Raw genomic sequence first — 19,886 nt, forward strand, 5'->3', positions numbered from 1 at the left:
ATGAACACAGAATTGAGAAGGCAGAGATGGAAGTGCATGTATGGATATGTAATTTCTTGACAAATTTTCCTTTAGAAAATAAAAATAAAAATGAAAAACAGTAATAGTTTTTAAGAAATATTATTTTGATCTCTTTATTAAAAGCAGGGATAAAGAAGCAGGAATTTTTCAACCAGCTTTGATAGCTTAAATAAATGTTTTATAGTAGCTGTAATACTTTGTTACCACTTGGAACAAAAATGCTTTTTGAAGGTGTGAGATTTTTGTTTGGTTGTTACACCAAGCACAAAGCCACTTCCGTCCCTGACTCTTTTTCTGTTGTGTGTCAGAGGCTGAGTTGTGATGGGATCAGTAGCTCCTGCTCTGTGTGATTTTTGTTTCCCTCCTAGCCAGCCTGAACATTTTCTTAGCAGTCACTCCCTAACAGACAATGCCTCCTTGGCAATGCCACAGTTGGAATCACGGAATCATTTAGAGACCTCTGAGATTATTGAGACCAACTGGTCTCAAGTGGGGGATCTCACTTCGGCACAGTGTGTGCAGGATTCAGGGCTCCAGATTAGAGAAGTTCAGCTTGTAAAAACGAGTGCTGGGCCACAGAGCAAACCCAAGCTGAATCCAACAGATTCAGTGACCCTGTCTGCTCCCAAAGCGGCCCGACAGTGAATTGAATATTCCCGACAGGGTGGATTCCAACAAAGGCGAACGGCCACCATCTGCCGTGACAGCTGGGTGGGTGATGGAACAGCCCCGCTTGGCTCTCCCCTGCCCAGATCCCGCTCCCCTCCGCCTCCCCACGGCCCGGCTGGGCTCTGCCCGCCCCGCGGAGCCCCGGCCCTCCGTGCTGCCCGTGCCCGCCCTCTCACGGCGGGGGCGGGCGCTCCGGGCCCGGGGAAGGCGGTGCCTTATAGGGCGGGCGCGGGGCCGCGCCTGCAGAGCCGCCGATACCCTGGACAGCGCCGCGCCGCCACCATGGTGAGTGGGGACCCCCGCGTCCCCTCCCCGCGCACGCACATCCCCCGGGCCCCCTGGCCCTCTCCTCCCTGCCCCCGCTCCACCGGGGCCGGCGCAGAGACCCCGCTGCCCGCCCGCCCTCCGCCCCGCCGCTACCCCCGCTGCTGCGGGCCGCGTTCGGGCGTGATTTTTCGGGGGGAAGGGGGAGCACGGCCTCAGATGCCCCCAGCCCCCACGGCAGGCACCCGAGCCGCCGGCGCGGGTCGGGTCGAGCGGCTGAGCTTGGGCATTGTAGGGAAGGAGGGAGGGACAGAGGGACCCTTGGGGAGCGGGGGAGAAGGGATGGGGGACAGGGAGCCCCGGGGGCAGCCGCGCAGCACCGGGAGCCCGGCGGGAGCGGGGACAGGCACGTGGAGGAACGCGGTCCTGGGTGGTGGGAGGGATGGATGGAGAGAGGGAGCGAGAGATGGAGCGCAGCCCCTGGGCATCCATCTCCCCCGCTGCCCTGCGCCCTGCCCCGCTCCGAGCAGGTGCATTCTGCTCTACCCCGAGGTGCGTTTGAGCGTGTTACATAAACCGATTATTCCCGTTAATTTGTTATCTTAACAGAAGCTCTTGCTTTAGCCATGCAATCTGTAGTGGAACACTTCCTCTTTTTTTTTCTTTTTTTCTCCATGTAATGAATGAACAATGGAGTTTTAGATTAGTTCAGCATTTAAAAGAGTTAAAGTGGAACAATGAAGTCACCTATTTAGCGAGCAGTGCCGATTCCCCGCAGCACATTGTGTCTTTGCAGTCATAGTAACTTTCCCAAAGGGGCTCATCCTGTTTATAAACAGCAATGCATTAAGTGTACTGCCGACTTTACAAAGTAGGACACTATCAAAGAAGTGGTTTGCAGCCTTAAATTTTGAGGCACATTGGGATGAATAATTTGGCAAAGCTTGTTGTATCAGAAGCTTGAGACATGATTAATTGAGCCTAGTTTTTGTTTTATGTGATTTAACAACAAAAATACTTTTTTCCCCCCCAAAGAAGTCTTTGCATCACATATAGTAAATTCTGCCTTCCTTGAACCAAAATTGGTTTGGATCCTTCCTTCCCCCATAAATCCAGACATGAATAATATCCGAATAGTCATTCTATGAATTAACTTCAGTCCTCTTTCTAAAAGCCATGTGTACACCTGCTGTCAGTCTGAATCTGTTTCTCCTGTGTATTCTATTTGCCACCAACTCAGCTTTGGGATGATAGATATGACAAGACCCTACTGAAAAGACCTGAATTGGTGCAGTAGTTTATGCTGCCTAAGCCCCCTTAGAGTGACAATTGAATTGACATAATTGAATTTCTATCAATTTGGAATATAAGCACAAAAGCTATGACTAAATTACCACAGCTGCACAAAGACTTAGTGAATACCAGCCATTGATAATGTGTCCCTTGTGGCAGAGGAAGAAGGTTACAAAGATACCTGGTGTTGCAGAAGGTAATGTACCTTATTTATCAGTAATTGGTACAGGTAATACCCAGGTGCTCAGGAGTACTGAGGCAGCAGGAAAGAAAGGTAAAATATCCAGAACTAGTTAAAATCTTTCATTCTGATTTCTTCCAGGACTGAGATGAAGTCAGTTATACTGGTGCAAATCAAGGAATCATTAATTGGTAACATAGGCATTGGCAACCTCATACCAATGGAAATTATAGCTGAGACCTACCCTTAACTCCTTCTGGTTCCTAGAGCTGTTCAATTAACCTTGACATTTTTCTTGAAATGGCTGGAAGCAATAACCAGAAGTCGCCATTCAGAGCTACACGTGGGTTTGGATTAGCAAATTTTGCGCTTCTGTATGTCCAGTAATCTTAGCATTCAAAAGTTGCTAACATTTCCCAAGCTTTGTTACTCATACATAAAGGCATTCTGAGGAAAGAATTGCCAATCTGAGAAAGTCCTTGAAGTAGTATAAAGGCTGAAGGTTACTTTGGAAAGAGTGTCTTTGGAACAATAGCTCCTGAAACAAATACCTGAGCTATTGATGAAAGCTGTTGCAGTGATGCTAATGCAGGGTTAAAAGTTACAGCACATCGATTTCTAGATGGACCTGGAGCTTGGGGGCAAGGGGTCATGGGGACATTGGAGTATACTACCAAAGGTATCAGGAGCAAATGTAGGACAAATAGATTTTTGGCCCAGGTGGTGGGAACATTGATTGAGCACTCCCTTCACTTGTATAGAAATAGAGATAAGCAGGCTTATGTTGCTAGTGTCCTTTAAACTCAACTGAGAGTTTTTTCAGCATCCTGGGTGTTCAATAATCACTATTATTTGTAGAAAGTTGCATAAGAAAACTTTTTTGTTTGTTTGTTTTGAAACTACATTTTGCTGAAGCAGCAAACCACTGCCATCACAAAGCATTTAGTATTTCCTCATCATCCTCACCGTATGAGGGCAACCACAGTGGCTTGGTTCTTCTGTTTATGTAGTTCACTGCAGCTCTCCTTGCTTCAGTGAATCTAGGTCAAATTACACTGGCTCAGGATTTGGCTGCACCCTTGAACTTTAAACCGATTACACATTTTGATTTGTCAGTGTATTTTCCATGGGGTCAAATCCCACTTTCATGGGGTAAGAGGGTGTATAGCACTGCACAGTCATGGCAACTTATGCTTACAAAGAGACTAGGTAGCACTAAGGTAAGCATAAACATGAGGACTGTATTTAGATATTATAGATCCTTTGCCAGTATCTATACCTATACAAGAATCCAGTGGTAGAAGGAGAGACAGAAGCTAGAATATGCTTTTCATTTCCTTCAGAGGTTTTGATACCCCTGTAATCTGAAGTCAACACAGAAAGACACCTAACTCTTCTAAGCATTCATAAGTGTCATGGCCACCATATCAGGATATGGACCTTGGTGTGGGCATACACTGATTGCAGAACATACGCAAAGAGCCCTAGAGAGAGCAAAAAATGCCTCTTCTTTGTTGACTGTAGCCAAAGTAAACCCCTGTCTCATTGTCCATTGGTGTTTGTTAGTTTCTCTGAATACTGCATGAGAAGGATGATTGCAAAGGCGATGTTCTAGCCACTGAACAGTGGCACGCAAATTGGAAGAAAATGTTTTTCATCAGACAGAAATCAGCTCAGCACAAATACCTGATGAGCACCACATCCAGTGCTACAGCACCCACCAGATCTCTCCAGCTCCAGCAGAGTGAAGAGGGAATGGACTGCAGCAGCCCTGCCATCCAGAACCAGAGCAGCAAGGCAGGGGGTTGCCAGCTGACACAGAATTAATGGGCTATGAGAAAACATGCTGAGAAGCTGCATATAGAACAGGAAAGATAGGCTCTGCTTGCATAGAAACTCAGGAAGAGACACTGAATCCTTTGGCACATGGTGAAATTGATTAGGGAAAAAACCTTCCAGGAACTGTAGTAAGAGTCCACCAATTCATTTGCATTCATAGTTACAGATACACACATACCAAAACCTGCATGCCCTTGGTGTTGATCCCTCTCATCTCTAGGAAGGTCCTCTGATTATTGAAGACTGATCATTGTATCTTCATTACAAGCAGTCTGATCTGTGAAAAAAAGCACAGTCCTCTTGTGCATCAGGAACTCGATTTTACATTCATTTAACTTTATAGCATCGCTTGACTTTATTGAAGAAAAAGGTTAATCATAGGCAAACACTTTAAGTTTGAACCTCTGACTCGATCAAAAGTTGGGAAAAAACCTGCAATAGTATTTTCTTGAGGCATTAGTAAAGTCCAAAGTAAGGAATGTATAAAGGGCTGGTTTATTCCCTGATCTAAGCAAAATTCAAGTGTAAATAAATAGAATAACATCATAATTCTTCCCGTGTTTTGTTAAACACTGCCTGTAAAACTGATTTAAAAGCTGAGACATTATTAAGCATCACACAAAGAGTGTCTGAAGTCTAAATTCAATGATAAAATAATATGTCACAAGTACTGTCTGATTTGTAATTACAGAAGGTAACAGAGAAGGGAGGGAAATTATGGGGATGGAATTAAGTGCACAACTGCTTGTTCCAGCCAAGAGCTGCTGGGATGAGCCTGCCTGGTGAGGCAGAGGTGGAAAGGTACGAGGAGGACTGCCCAGCTCTAACAGAGAAGAAACAACCCCAGGACATGCAGCTCGGTCACATCATAAATGCCACACTTCAGAATTTGAGTACACCAAATTAATCAGCCAATTTCTGAGTGCCTGGCAACAGTGGAGCTTGTAAATCCATTGTCTGGATAAACCCTCCATGGCTTCCCTTGTCATATGCTAAATACATGGGCCACACTATCTGAGTGACTGCGTCTTTACCCATGGGACTGCTGCACAGCTGACAAGTAGAGTACAATGTGAAATGAAGTGAATATTTATGACTTCTGTGGGGCATCTTATCTACCTAATTAACAGCAAAAGCCACTTTAAGTTTTTGAGGAATAGATAAATTCAGATTTAGCAGTGTAATTAGAATTCTTTACATCTTCAAGAAATGACAACATTATATTGCTATTAATATTGGAAGTATTCTGACTTGAAAGTCTAACAAGTCTAACAAGAACAGAGTATAAATTTAAAATATTAAATCAATTAATCAATATATTTAATTAATTAATTAAATTAATTAATTAAAATAAAATATTAAATTTAAAATATTGAGTTCATCTAGATAATGACTTTTAAACTGCTCTGAACTTCCTTTTTTTAGTCAAAACTGACTGTGATAAAGTGGTAAAGGTCAGCACCCCATAGTGAAAGAAATCACAGGCTCTCTGGTAGAAATTTGTATACAAAGATATGTAATTAGAGAATAAAAAATTAAGATCATTACCTTTTCATCATTGGTTGGAGAGATTTTGATTTTTTTCACCCTAAGGAGGACAGATACAGAAATGAAGCAAGAAATAGCCCATATTCTGTGTCATCATTTGAAAACCAAACACAGCAAGAAATGGAAATTAGAAGTAGGGTGACCAAGTTTCAAATAAATGTCCTAAACCCAAGCATTAGGAGCCACAACCAAACCATTCTTCCCTTATTTCTTAAAGAACTTCCTACAAGATGCTCGTCAGTAGTCACCATTCGTGAAGCTTTTTAGCCAGCAAAGACAATGTGATACAGCAGCCTAACAGGGGGACTGACTTACACACATGATAAAAAGTCTGCAGCTGTTGTTATTTCCTCTAGGTGACAATAACTGGGGCAGTTTACAGACATTCTGTATCATTAGTGCATTACCGTGCAGCACAGTCATTAGCATTTTTATTCTGAGGGAAGTATTGGTCTGGGTGTTTCCATGGTGTAATGGGTTTAAGAGTCTGGGCTTTAAAATTCCAGTTATGTGTGGATTAAACTCTAGGATACCCACTGTTGGGGCTGATGGAGAAAGGGAGCTAATTAGCTTGGGCACCCTCTTATCCTGTGCCAGCAGACAGTGCACTGTTATTTGGGTTTCATACAATTTTAAGAAGAAGTGTCCTCGGAGTTCATTAGGGTTCATTTAGGGTTTTAAAAGAGGAAAATTGAGAATTGTTTTGGAGGAGGAGACATAAGAGGACTTCCATACCCTCTGTTTTCTTCTTTATTAAGCTTGAAAATCAACTGTCATTTCCTTTCCTCTCCTTGTGCCGTCTTCTTTAAACATGACTGAAGTCCAGAACATAAATTAGCATTTGAAATACAGAGTTTTGCCCTCCAGAATTTAAGGGAGAAATGCAAGGAAGAAAAAAAAGTTAAGGACCAGTTTATAGGAGAAGATATTTCCTTCTTTAATTGTTGTTTTGTGTTGTCAAGTGACACTTTGGAAAGCAGGCATCAGTTTCTGTTTCCTTATTTCCTTATATTACACTTGCATTTTCACATCCAACTAGAAGTAAAACAAGACTGTTTCTTGCATTTTTCTCTAAGCATGGATAAAACTGTTCCAAAAAGCAAAGTGCCTTCAAATTGGCAAGGAATAAATGGTTGGCAAACTTTTTGAGAGTGATTTCCTTGTCAGGGAATTGGCACATCTCTTGGTATGGCAGTTCTGAATATTACTGTCCACACCTGCTTTCTCTCCCATTGCTGGCTGCAGCCAGCCAAGTTACTTTTACTGAAGTTTAAAAGATTAGCTGTGAGGTTGTGCAAGGTCTGATCTGATAGGAGTTGGTATTTGTGCCAGAACCATGTTTTACTGTGCACACGATGTAATTTTTTTCAGAGTTTGTCAGTAGTCCATGCAATGCCAGGGGTAAAAATCATTAAGTCTTTATATGCTTTTATATTTATATACTTGTCAATTTATTATTTAAATACCTTTATATATAAAGTAAATTTACACAATTGTGACTGGCTACTCAAAATTATCCTTCTCCCCAAATTCAGATGCTTGTGTGATATGAAAAATACCCCATGCAATGGGATATTTTTTAGAACCAGCTGCATCTGTCCTCTCAGCTGTTAGTATTATGTGTCTTCCTAGGGTAGCATTTCAGTGTTGCTTTGCTGTTACACCAGACTGCACTGTGGATTTAAATCTTAAAATCAGCCCTTCATACCTAGGAGTACTCACTTGACTCGACTTCTTTCCGAGGCATAGCTTTTAATACTGACAGAAAAGTATGCATGAAGCCAGACAAAAACTCCATATTTTCAAGTTAGTGGAGGAAAAAGAAAAATCAAAGACTTAGAAAACAAGTGTATCAGAAACCAGTTCAGATTAGCAAAGTCTTCATAGGTTCCTTTCTTCTTCCCACTTCCTGCTGCTACTGAAAGCAGAAATGAGAGATGTCTTCCAGCCAGCAGTGATCATCATTCTCCAAGTAGTAGACAGCTTATTTATGTGAGTTACCTAAGAAATCCAAATCTTCTCCCGAAAATTAGGTACATCCACTGAAAAATGTGTTAGAAGAATCTGGATTCACCCTTAAAAGCAACATTGGAAATTTTTCCTGTTGGAAATACTGGAGCTATTGGCTTTATCTGGCAGCTTGATGATTAAGAGCCATGAGAAGGAGCTGTTCAATCAGTCCTTCCCCAGAACCAGGAAAATTAAGTACATCACATCTCGAGTTTTGTAGTGTTCTTTTCAGTTTCCAGGGCTCTTTTTTCAGGCAGAAATTTAGTTACATATTCTCTCTAAGATTTTTTTTTTTATGTGACAAAAACATAACAGGATCTTCAAGCTCTCCTTTGAAAGCTGAGATACAGCTTGTGATTTCTTGGTGCTGAAACACATTTGAAACTTTTCCTTAAAACTGGCAATTTGTGCAAGGCAACAGAAGAGGTAGCATTCAGCTTTATTGTTCAGCAAAATAGAAATACATCTCCATTTCAGTGAAAACTGAAATGGAAACCTTTTGGATTCAGTGCAATTATTTCTTCCTTGCTGCTGTAGACTTTGTAAGCCTGTATTTTAATAGTATCTGCAAAAACCCTTCAAAGATAAAAGGCTAGATAAGAGTTCTTTTGATTACAATAATTTAAAGAAAAACTAAAAAATATCTCTCATAACCTACTTGGAGAAAAAGAACCATTTTTTCCCATTTTACATTTACTAAATTTGCAGCATAATTTTATTTCAAATCTGGTATAACTAAAATGTCCCTTCAGGACTACATTTAATAGAATTTTTTTTCACAAAATAATTTCTTTTTCATCAATCATGAAGTAATTTTCTTCTGTTTGCCAGACACCTTTGGGAGATGTCAGAATTCAGATCAGAAAGTGGTTTGATGGAAAGGTACAAAGTTGAAAGCCAAGACAGAGAGCAGTGTCTTTAAGACAGGTGTAAAAGGGAAAGAAGACAGCACTGTCCCATTTCCCCCCCAGATGTGTTTTCCTGAATTTAAAGGAGTGTGAGTATTTCAATATTCTGGCTTGTAAAACCTCAGGTCTTGCTGAAGCTTGACAGGCATACAGCAAACACTTAGTAAACCTAACAGGTCCTGAGCACTCAATAGGATAAGGAACATCCTGATCAGCTGAAAATGAGAAACCCATGCTAGTCCCCTGGTCTTAGGAAACTTGGGGTTTCACGTGTTCTTGCTTCTTTTACAAAGGTGTCTCCCCACTGTTCCACCTCCAAATATGAACAGCACTGATAAGACACTGGAGTAATTCTCAGAGGCTTTCATTGGATGCAATAAGGTGGTTGTTTCGGCAAAGAGGATGCAATATTATTCAAATAATGAGTCAGTGTAAATTAAGAACACTGAAATCAATAGCAAAGTAGGTGATTAAATGCCTGTGACACTCCATTCATCCATCCGGCATTAGATGGTGTTGGAGAATTCGTTGTCTGAAATGATCATGCATTTGACTCCATAAGCCAGTTTAGGATATATCTTGATCAATACACAGCTGATCAGCTCCTCAGGTTAATAATGCAGGTAACTGAATTTAAATTAGGAGAGAGACATACACGCAGTCAGAATGAAGGAAGCTTTCGATTTCAATTAGAGCCCTCAAATAACACAGTGTTTATACCTAGCTGGGGAAAGTACCAGAGGACATCTTCAGACATCACCTCCTACTTTCTTTCTTATAGCCTTCATAAAAGAAATAATTCTAAATAGATGGATTTTCTTTAAAATCAGTGATACTTGGAATCCTTTTATTTTACCTGCTCACCTAACTCTCACAACTGTCACACATTTACTCCCTCACCCCATTTATAGATTGCACAGACTTAAACAGAGGTATATATTTCTTGTTATAGTTGGTTTTCCATGGGAAAGCTTCTTAGGACTGCTTTTTTGCCTGAAACATCTTAGTACTGTATGACATTAAATAAACTAGATTTACCATTATTACCTTTGCCACTCTGTCAGACAATGCATTTCACTGGCAAACAATTATTCTGTGTCTGCTAGTTGGTTTTTCTCCCTTAGTTGGTGTTTTTTGGGGGTTTTTTTGAGTACAGAAGGTTCTAATTTTATCTTTATTATCTTATCTATTTATTTAGTTTTTAAGGTTATCTGTACTGAAACTTAAATCAGCTACAAGAGCCATCAGTGTTGTTTCTAACTTCTGTAGAACAAACGTATTTATTGCTTTTACTTGTAAGAAATTGTCATCTCTTCAAATAGTTATTCCTAACAGCACACACATGATGCAAAGTAAGAAGTGATGCTTATCCTTCTTGGAAACCTAAGCTGGTGAGGATATTCATTTTCTGGAAAGAGATACTTGATCAGTGTGTGTGATGTATATCAGGTCTCAGATACTTCAAGCTGACCTTGCCAGCAACTCTAGTTTTTCTCCCACTCCACTTTGGAGCAGCATTGAACCTCATTGATGCTTAACTATCAAGGGAACCAAAATTTTTCCAAATGATGTGTGTCTTTATAATGGCTGTTTCTTCTGAGAAGCAATTCATTCAGTCTGGAGCGGTGTGACAGCGACAGCCACAGCGGTGCAGGGCTCTCATGGAGCTGTTATGGCACATGGAAATTCCCAACTTCAACGGTGCTTGACTTTCCAGGTCAGCTTAGGCTGATCCTATCAGATGATCTTCCTGAATGCTGAAGAAAGCTAGCTGTGTGAAAAGCCTCCACCAAGAAAGCTGATCTTCTAATACTGGACATAATTACAAAGGCACAAGATGTATTGCACGACCAGCAATACCCACTGAAGTACTGCATGTTTTCTAGTCATGTTTGCTTTACATATCGTTAGACATCATGACAGGCTTACCCTTCAGAATTTTTTGGGTTTTACTTTTCTTCTTTCAATCAGCAGTAAATGGTAAATGCTATCTACCATCAAGTGATAAATTAGGAGATAAATGTCTATTACAACTCACAAGCTTGAAATCTGCTTGATTTAAAATCTAAGGTACAGATTTTAGAAGTAGTTATTTTTACTGAAAACTTCATGCTTCTTTCCCAGAACAATTTATACTCCAAATTGAAAAGCTTCCTGCACTGAGTTTTGTGTCAAGATTTGTCACCCAGCAGTTAGACAGTTTTGTACATGGGTAATGACCTCGAAGTGAAATTGAAAGGCTTTGCATGTGTTGGAAGATTAAGGCTGAAACCTTAGAAGCTGGGATGTGAACTCTCTAATCCTCAGCAGCATGCTACAAACACCTCCCCCTCCCTCAAATTCTTTTCTTTCACCTTTTCCAGCTTACATCCCTATAAATAGCTCAGGAAAGGTTCTATCCTTCCATTTGGGCAGAAACTACCCAAAGTAATGGCACAGCAAATGACTGCAAACCAAGGAAAAACATTTCTCTAGTGGGCAAAAGAACACACCCAAGCTGTAAGAACAAGAGGAGCTGAGTGCTGTTACTTTTAAGGATGTGGCTAAAGCAAGATACAACCTGACCTATGTTACCAGTCCCTGCATGGGACCGATAGAAAACATGCACACACATACCTCAGACTTAGTTACCTTGCCTGAGTCCTGCACTCCCTGTTTTTGAAGAGAAATTAAGATACAATTAAGATACAAATTAAGACACAAGCACTCCACTGTTGGCAGTGGGTCCAGTGAGTCTGGCCAAGGAGAATGTTACATCCGTGTGGAATTCTGCTGGTCCCTCCATCAGCCAGCATGGAATTTACCCATAATGTGTTGGGTTATAATTGTGCTATGGACATGCCCCCTCATAAATATCCTGCTTCTTCCAGGGGCAAGGGGATGGGAATTTGTCCTGGTTTAATGCCCTTGTATAATTCAACAACTTGAGCAGGTTAGACAGAGTATGTATCAGGGTAAGTTTTGCCTTTGGGCAGGTACTTAGCCCAGTTTAACTCAGTGTTTATAGGTGCAATTTTCCACAAAGGAAAAACAGCTGGGCAGAATTCATCTTAGTAAATTTAATGTATAAATAAGACACTCGGTAGAGGGTTTGGGGGGGAGAAAAAAGCAAACTTCTAATAATAAGCATTATTATAGATATGCTTTTGTGAGTTTTAGTCCCACTTTGTTCCTTTCTCAGTTTTCTGAATTTACAGAGGTGAGTAAAAATTTTCAATTAGAGGTATTAGTTTTAAATATAATTCTGGTTTTACTGTTACAGTTAAAAGCTTGAAAGTACGGCTTTAACTTGTAGATTTATGGAAACAAGAACTTGGTGGCTGAGTTCTGTAAAAATGCAGGGCAGAAGGGGTTTGGTTTAGGGGATCTATACTAAAGAAGTTGCTGCAGAAGCTAGCCAAAGATATGAACACCTCTCTGTTCCAGCTGTGCCAGCTGCCAGGCACACAGCACCATTCCTTTTCTGCAGGTCACTGCCCTGCACAGCTCACCTGAACTCGGTACAGTGTATTTCAAGAGCTCCAGTTTGGATAGTTCCAATTAACCAATGCCTTTATCTGAGATAGTAACAGCTGTAGAACCAGTCCTGCCAACAGCCCTGCAGTGCCATTCCCAGCCCAGGGGAAGCACAGCTCAGAGGCCCGTGCATGGCAGTCCAACTCTCCAGCCAGCACTGTGGCTTTCATGGTACTTAAAATACCACAGATGTTTAGCTCTGATTTAGTTTTTCTGTATGTTTATAAGGAGTTCAGGGCAGTTAAATAATTGCTTCAACTTGAGACTGTTTCACTCATGAGGATGAAAGTGTTTTCAGGACCATTGTTACTGAAAAAATAAGGTATCCTATGTTATAATTTTCTGTTTATGCATGGAACCTTTAATTCAGGAACCTTTAATTTAAAACAGGCTTCTGTACACAGTCCCTAGCTATTGCAGCTTTCAAGTACTTCAGGAGTATGAAATTAATACTAGTGAATTTCACAAATTCATAAGATATTGCCTACATGTATTGTACATGGTTCAGTGATGCAAACAAAATCTGCTGTATTTCATTCATTTTCTTACATACAGTACTTGCAGCATTTTATATGTTAGAAGTGCCTTCTAATTCCTACATCCTGACAATGAGACTTTGTAACTGGTTTGAAACAAGTGTTAATTATGTAGGAAGCTGTCAGTTTTTCCAGCATCTCTTATAGTTTTTCTTTTTTTTTACATGCTTCAGAGGCTGTATTCAATCTTCTACCACTCTTTTGCCTGGCAAAAGTGTGTCTATAAAGGGAATTAAGACTGCAGGAAAAAGTCTGAATTAAGCAATTATTTAGTTAATATTTTACAAGTTAAGTTCTTGACTTACAGTTTTCTGAAGGGCTGCTGACAATTGCCCGTCAAAGATTCCAAGATGTAAAAAGCACCCTAACACTATTTAATTTTATATGTTTACACATTAGTACTTTAATTTAATTTCTTGTCTTTTAAAGAGCAAAACACACAGCCCTACTTTTAAGTGTGCCCAGAGGAACTAGAAATGCTACCCACACAGATTTTCAAATAGTCCAGCCTTGTCTCCCCTGCCAGCAGCTGAGGACCCCCCAGCACTGGCATGAGCTGATTAAGAAACTCAGGCAAAACTGCTCACTGGGGGAAAGCCCCAGCCAGGGAACACATTTTATAAAATCCTTTTTGATCCCCCTCCCTCTATCAGGAGGGGCAGGCAGTCCCTTGCACATTAATCCCTGCCGTGGGGACACAGTTGCAGACATCTGGGACGGCAACCAAGAAACCTACTTCTTTGGCACAGAGTGCCCTTTGTCCTCCTGCACTGCCAGGATTGTGGGAAAATCAGAGCTCTTGCTTTTGGATTTTTTGGGGGAGTTTTGTTTTAGTTTGGGTTTTTTTTTAACGTTCTTTGTCCAACAAGACATGAGATCATGTGCAGAGGCTGAGGATCTATTCATCTTAGATCGTGAAGTTTGTTGCTGTAGAAAATGAAGAGATTTTCACAGTGCTAAAAAGGATATGTTGTCAGCTTGTCCCTGTTTCTTTCTCCAGAAAAATGATCAATTGTGTATGCAAAGCACAAAACAAAGTCCTGCATGCATTATACTAACTTATGGAATCAGCTTCTCAGCAGCAACAAAATCTGTCTGCAAATAGTGAGGAAAACAAACTTATCATGATATGGCATATTGAGAAAACTGAGCTGCCATATAAACTTGTTGCTACACTTAGCAACAAGTGCCCTGTGCCCTTTTGGTTTATTTATTGTATGGGTCTAAGTGTAGGATGCAAAATAATTGTTGCAAAAACTGTGTAGTAGCACATGTGGCAAATTTTGGGTGAACACTTTACATCCAGTAAATACTTCTGGAATATTCTGTTCCAAAGCTAAATAATCTGGTAAATCCAAAGCCTTAAAAGGGTGATTGCATCCTTTGTTTTGGTAGAATTATTTTCCTGTGCTTCTCAAAGTGCAGCTGGCTGTCTTGCTCTTATATAAGGTGAAATTGTATACTGGTTCTTCAGATGCAGTTTGGTTGGGCATCCTTTATCAAGCCTGGTAGTTTGGTAGCAGGTAAGTTAAGCTGTGCAGGCTTTCATATTGCTGATGTAAAATTCATTCTGACACTGATCTGTCTTCCCAATGCCTCGTAAAGTCAACAAGAGCTGAACAGACAATTAAGAAAGCAACCAAAACAGAATTAACTTCTCTCTAAAAAAACTCATTGGGGTTTTTTGCTTGTAACTTTAAGACCTGCCTGTTCCAGAGGAAACTTTCTCTTATTCAAGCCAGAACCCATTCCCAAGGGTTGTTTATTGCTTGAGAAAGTGATGTATTCACTCAGGCTGTTAGAAGGAGGCAAAATTTTTATCTACTGCTTCATTTTTTAACTGATTTCCTTTTCGTTTATTCCCTCACCATCATACATTCTTGTCACATCATCACTGTCAGGAATTATGCTCCAGCCCAGGCCATTCTGTCATTTTAAATCTGATTGTTAGAGCAAAGGAAAATGAGGTCAATAATTGCTACCATTTTCTTGGGAACTGCCAGGCTGCATCTGAGGTCTCCCTAGAGAATCTTCTTTAATTACAAGTTAAGCTGATGTTCCCCTGTGTAGCAGGTAGAATTGAGCAGGATTACTTTTAAAAGGATTGCACTGATCTGCTTTGGTGACAGTTTCATTTTGAAATTCTGATAACAAGCAAGAGGATGGATTATAAAGATACAGTTCTTTATATGATGCTGAAAATTGGGCCACAGCAGCAACTCTTCCTTTTTACTCTTCTTTTAAGGCCATATGAGATCTATTTTTCAGAGCTGAAATTGGCTTGCCTTATTTTAGTGATTACTTAGCATATTCACAAAGAACAGAGCAAATAAAGTTTGGGAATTGTAGAAGGGAAATCATGCAAGCAGTCATTCAAGAAAGGGGATTTTTCACTTGGAAACATTGTGACCCTCAGCCTTTGATAAGATTGAGAAATTAAAAATGTGTAAAGGGTGGAATGCTTTCAAGCACTTCAATTATGAAAAGGTTTTGTAAAGTCAAGTAAATATTAATGCGTTCTTAAGTCACTTTTCTTCTAACCCATACAATTGTAGTGCAGAAACCTTCCAAATGCTTTTTCCTTGTACTTAAAAAAAACCCAAACAAACCTTGAACAGCTGATTAAATTTGCAAAAGCAATTTATCTCACAATAACTGATCTGACAGTAGTGTGACTGGTAAAACAAACAAGTCTTGCCTCATTTTATGTAAGCAGTTAATATTTTCTATGACTCCTAACAGGTTGCATAGTCCAGAAACAAGACTGATGTCTGAAATAGCTCACATACTTACACTGTTTTCACTAAAATTCTTCTATTATGCTGGTAGTTTATATACAGACATGAATAGGACGGGGCTACTGGATTCAGCGTTTTGAGCTTTTATTTTTCCAGCATTAATTTCATTACATTGTTATGACAATGAGAAGAAAGATGCGACAAGCTCGCATCTTTCCTAAAACTTCTAATTTTTATAGATTCCCACATTCTTCTGCCTCTTAGTGCTTTCTCACCTATGGTATTGATGGTGTTTTTAGCTGATTTGAATCCTGATGGAAAACATAAATCAGCTATTCCTCCATCCTTATTCCCATGTGTAGGATGAGCAGGTGCAGCACTGAGAAGGACTATAAAACCAAGTGAAAAGAGACCTCTTATTAAACAAAATTTAAAATCCCAAAGAAGAAGGGACCTAAATATTAGTGCCTTTTATCAGAAGTGAAAAGTCTGGAGTATGTTGGCTCCCCAGCTGAAAATGGTTCAAACTCTCATTTCCAATGTGAGTCATCAACCATCAACCCACAACCGATCAGGCTTGAGGGAAAACTGTTCCTCCAGCATCTCCTGGTTGTAAAGGCCTGTCACACAGAGCTGAGGTGCCTGCAAAGTTCCTGCTTTTGGCAGCAATCCCCAAAGCCAGGCAGTCAGCTTTTAGGAGTTTTACACCAAGTAAAGTGTTGCACAACTCACTTCTCAAATGTAACTGCACTAAAGTAATACATGCTGGGCTTTGGGCTTTCATCGTGCATTATTATAAATTTGTCAGTACGAGGCAGAACTTCCCTTCTGCTTCACTACAGCTAAAATCTGGCATTTTCAGGGAGCCATAAGAGCTCTCTTTCTGATACCTCAGTATAACGAGTTGAAACCCAGACTTTTGGAGGAGCAAGGAAAAAATAGAAAGCAGGGTATTTTTGTTAGCTAGGAAGAGAGAATGCAAACACAAATGCAAAGTTTTACAGTTTGATCTTCATTTTGTATCACAATTTTATAGAAAGGTGAATGTTAGAAGATCCAAAAGTAAATGTAATTTTATTTCTTTCCTTGCATTGGGTCATTATCCATTGTGTTTTCCCTTATGTGTGAGATAATTTCACCAATCCCTAAGCTGTTGTTTCAGACAAGCAGCAGCAGGAAGGGCTGTATGTAGATTCATACCTGGAAAAAACATGAAAAGATTCATCAGTGAAGGTGGATATTGTAGCTACAGATGAGAGGGATTACAGCTGGTGTGGGGCACTGTGGTTACAGCCACGAGCAAGATGGGGTGCAGGCATGTTTTGGGAAAGAACAAGCATAGCAGGTCTCCTTGGGTCGCTCTGCCATTCTGAGGTGACCAGCCAAAGCCTGGCCTCGGGCTCAGAGACCTGGAGCAGAGCGTGCTTGATGTTTTGGGGGCAATGAGCAAGCTCAAAGGGATCTGCTTCCTCAGGGTGAGGAACACTTGTACCCACAACTTGTACTCACAGCTGCCATGTGGGCAGCAAGGCAAAGGCTACACCTTTAGTAGGCCACTGTTTCTCTTAAAGCTCTCTGAGAAAAATACTCAGAGAGCCATAAGATGCCTAAGGGTGGGTTATTAAGATAGCTCTGTGTCTTGACTCATGTGGAGGCCACCCAAACTCACATTCCACAGAGGAAAGCATGGCAATGTATCAGCCTTCAAGCTGCAAAGTCATCTGCTTCCCTTTCACCAGAAGGAGAGATAACACAGCAGCAGATACTGAAGGATGGGGTTGGCTTTCTGCCACCAGCTGCTTTAGCAGAAAATGGGAATTAAGTCAGGGGAGGTCTGTGCCAAGTCCCTTCTGGCCTTGCTCTTTCCTGTGGTATTTTCTATCTGCCTGTGGGAGCTGTTGGTTTGACTCTGCTGCTCCTCCACTGTGGGCATTGACAGGGGATGTTTTCTGGCTCCACTGTCCCTATTCCTGATGTTCTGGTCTGGTTTGGCTGTGGAAACACCCACAAAAAGTACCATTGGCACAAATGGAACCGCAGAAAGGTGACATTATTCACCAGAGACGTGGAATCTGCATGGAAACTTGGTTTAGGTGCATGTTTGCCAAAAGATCAATTTCTAGCTTCCCAAAGCGCAGAGGCACATTATCAAGAGGAAGGATTTCTTCTTTGAGCAGCCTGGTCTGGTGGAAGGTCCCTTCCCATGGTAGGAGGGTTGGAACTAAATGATTTTTAAGGTCAAACTACTCTTCTACTTAACTTGAACTCATGTCTGACATCTTTTTATGACTTTTTTAACTGCTTGGGCTGGCAAATCCCCCTGATTTTTTGACGGTAGTCAGCTATTACCACTATCAAAGAAAAGGGAAAAAGTGGAACTGAAATAATTCATCTCAGCATCTGGATTGGAGTCCCTGCTGTGACACATAATTAAGTTTTCCATAGGGAGACAAGAGCTGTAGTTGCAGAAAAATAAATTCCAGAGTTAACTGCTGGTCTGAGGCTCAGGGCAGGTTTAGAATGCAAGCTGAAGGCCCACTGGAAGATTAAACAGAGAGCAGGTGTGAACTTTTGTATCACAGGCACACCTGGCATGCTGGCTGCTGCCTCTATCCAGGTACTGCTTTCTTATCTTGGCTGTGTTTGCAAGGGGAAGTACTTGTGTAGGTGAAAGATCTGTTTGGGTAGAGAGAACACAGAACTAAAATTGAAGATTAAATTCAGTTTGCCGGTGTAAGGCGCATCTTTCAGCATGCTCCTGGTAATTTAGGCAGTCAAATATTCTGCTTCAGGTTTGATGCCAATACTACTGGCAGCCTCTTGCTTCCCTTCAGGCACTGCTAAGCCCTGTGGTAAAATTTCTCTGGGCAGCAATAAGGAGAATCTGAAGTCATGCCACCCAGATAGCTCAAATGCCAGATAAAACCTCTGGCAATGTGTCTTTCCATGGTTACCAAACTTCACATCCATTCATTTTTTTTATATCAGAAATAGCTAGCCAGTCTTCTTGTTGAGGAACCCACTGAAAATTGCATTTTCTTTCAGGCAGTGCAACCTGAGCAGCTGCTCAGGGAAAATCTGCAAGCCTGCCTTCCCTTTGCAGCTGCCTTCCCCTATCTTTACATCCTCAGTAACACCATCATCAACTCAGCCCTCTCTCCAGTGACTAAATCAGCACAAGAGAAGGTGTTCAGCACTTCTGGCTGTAATCCCTGTTCCAACAGCTGTGCTCAGTTCCTTCCAGAGAAAACCAACCGATTTGATGAATCAGTTCCCCCACCAATTTGCTTTGTCAGATAACAGGCAGGCCTGCAAGCCCCCAGCCTCACCTCGGCTGCCAACCTGCAGTCAGTCATTTCCAAATACATGCAAAAAATAACCCTCAACTGCAAAAAAAGAAAAAAACTGTCACAAAAAGTGCTGAATTTGGTAATATCAACTAGGAAAATATCCAGACATTTGCACATATGCATGTAATCTTTATCAGTGGAATGAATAATATATTGCATAGTATAAAAAAATTAATAGGAGTAAAATATAATCTGGTTGAAAGACACTGAAAATCAAATTTTTCAGACCAGACACAGCTCTCATTAAGACCTTTTAGAAATATTGTATTTTTCTCAAACACAGATGGTGCTATTCTATGCTACCTTCAAAGATGCTCTTGAAGTTTTAAAAAATAATTTACTGACCACAGTAACAACATCTTTCTTTCTTGGAGCGCTTACAGTTTAATGTGAAAGCCTTTAGAAGAAAGAGGAAGAGAAACATACAAAGACTATTCATGTTTTATTTTCTGTGCTAAAGCTGGAATGGCGTTCCTTTTTTTTTTCCCATATTTTTCAGAGATTTTTGCATTATATTAAAATATATTACACAGCCTGCATTTCCAAAACAAAGATGCAGCTCTCTCTTTTCTTGGAATTGTAAAAGAATGACTATATTTTTAGACTGAGTAGCTCACACATAGTTCTTTTGTTAGTTATTCTTGTCTATTTTGTGCAAAGTAGGAGCATTACCAAATGTTGTCCACATAGTATATGGACATCTTTCCAGACCCAGACCACCAGCAGGACTTCCCTCCCTTCCCTTGGCCTTAGTCACTTCTGTCACACTAAATTACATGCCTTTGAAGGAGAGGTGGGAGGATTCAGGCAGTGAGATTGCTACAGCAGCAAAACCATTTCCCATGGATCCACCTCATGTTGGCAAAAGAGCCCTTTAATCAGCCCGGGTTACCCCAGGGGGCTGTGCTGCTCCTGGGAGCTCTGGCAGCACCACTCTGCTGGGTGAGGCTTCTGTGGCTCAGCCCCTAATCCTGGTCAGCCACCTGAGGGGAGAGAATGTCCCAGAATGTGGG

At 41.0% G+C, this 19,886-nt stretch overlaps 1 protein-coding gene across 1 annotated transcript in view; it reads left to right on the forward strand.

Moving 5' to 3' along the window:
* The first annotated feature begins 901 nt into the window (after window positions 1-901).
* The window catches only part of ELOVL2 (ELOVL fatty acid elongase 2), a 50,039-nt gene continuing 31,054 nt past the window's right edge, over window positions 902-19,886 (forward strand). The window contains exon 1 of the mRNA XM_063160783.1: window positions 902-975. Within this exon, the coding sequence (XP_063016853.1) occupies window positions 973-975 (3 nt within the window). The 5' untranslated portion in view covers window positions 902-972. The remainder of the gene's footprint in view (window positions 976-19,886) is intronic.

Source organism: Melospiza melodia, chromosome 1 (assembly GCF_035770615.1).
Source record: "Melospiza melodia melodia isolate bMelMel2 chromosome 1, bMelMel2.pri, whole genome shotgun sequence".
Taxonomy (NCBI): domain Eukaryota; kingdom Metazoa; phylum Chordata; class Aves; order Passeriformes; family Passerellidae; genus Melospiza; species Melospiza melodia.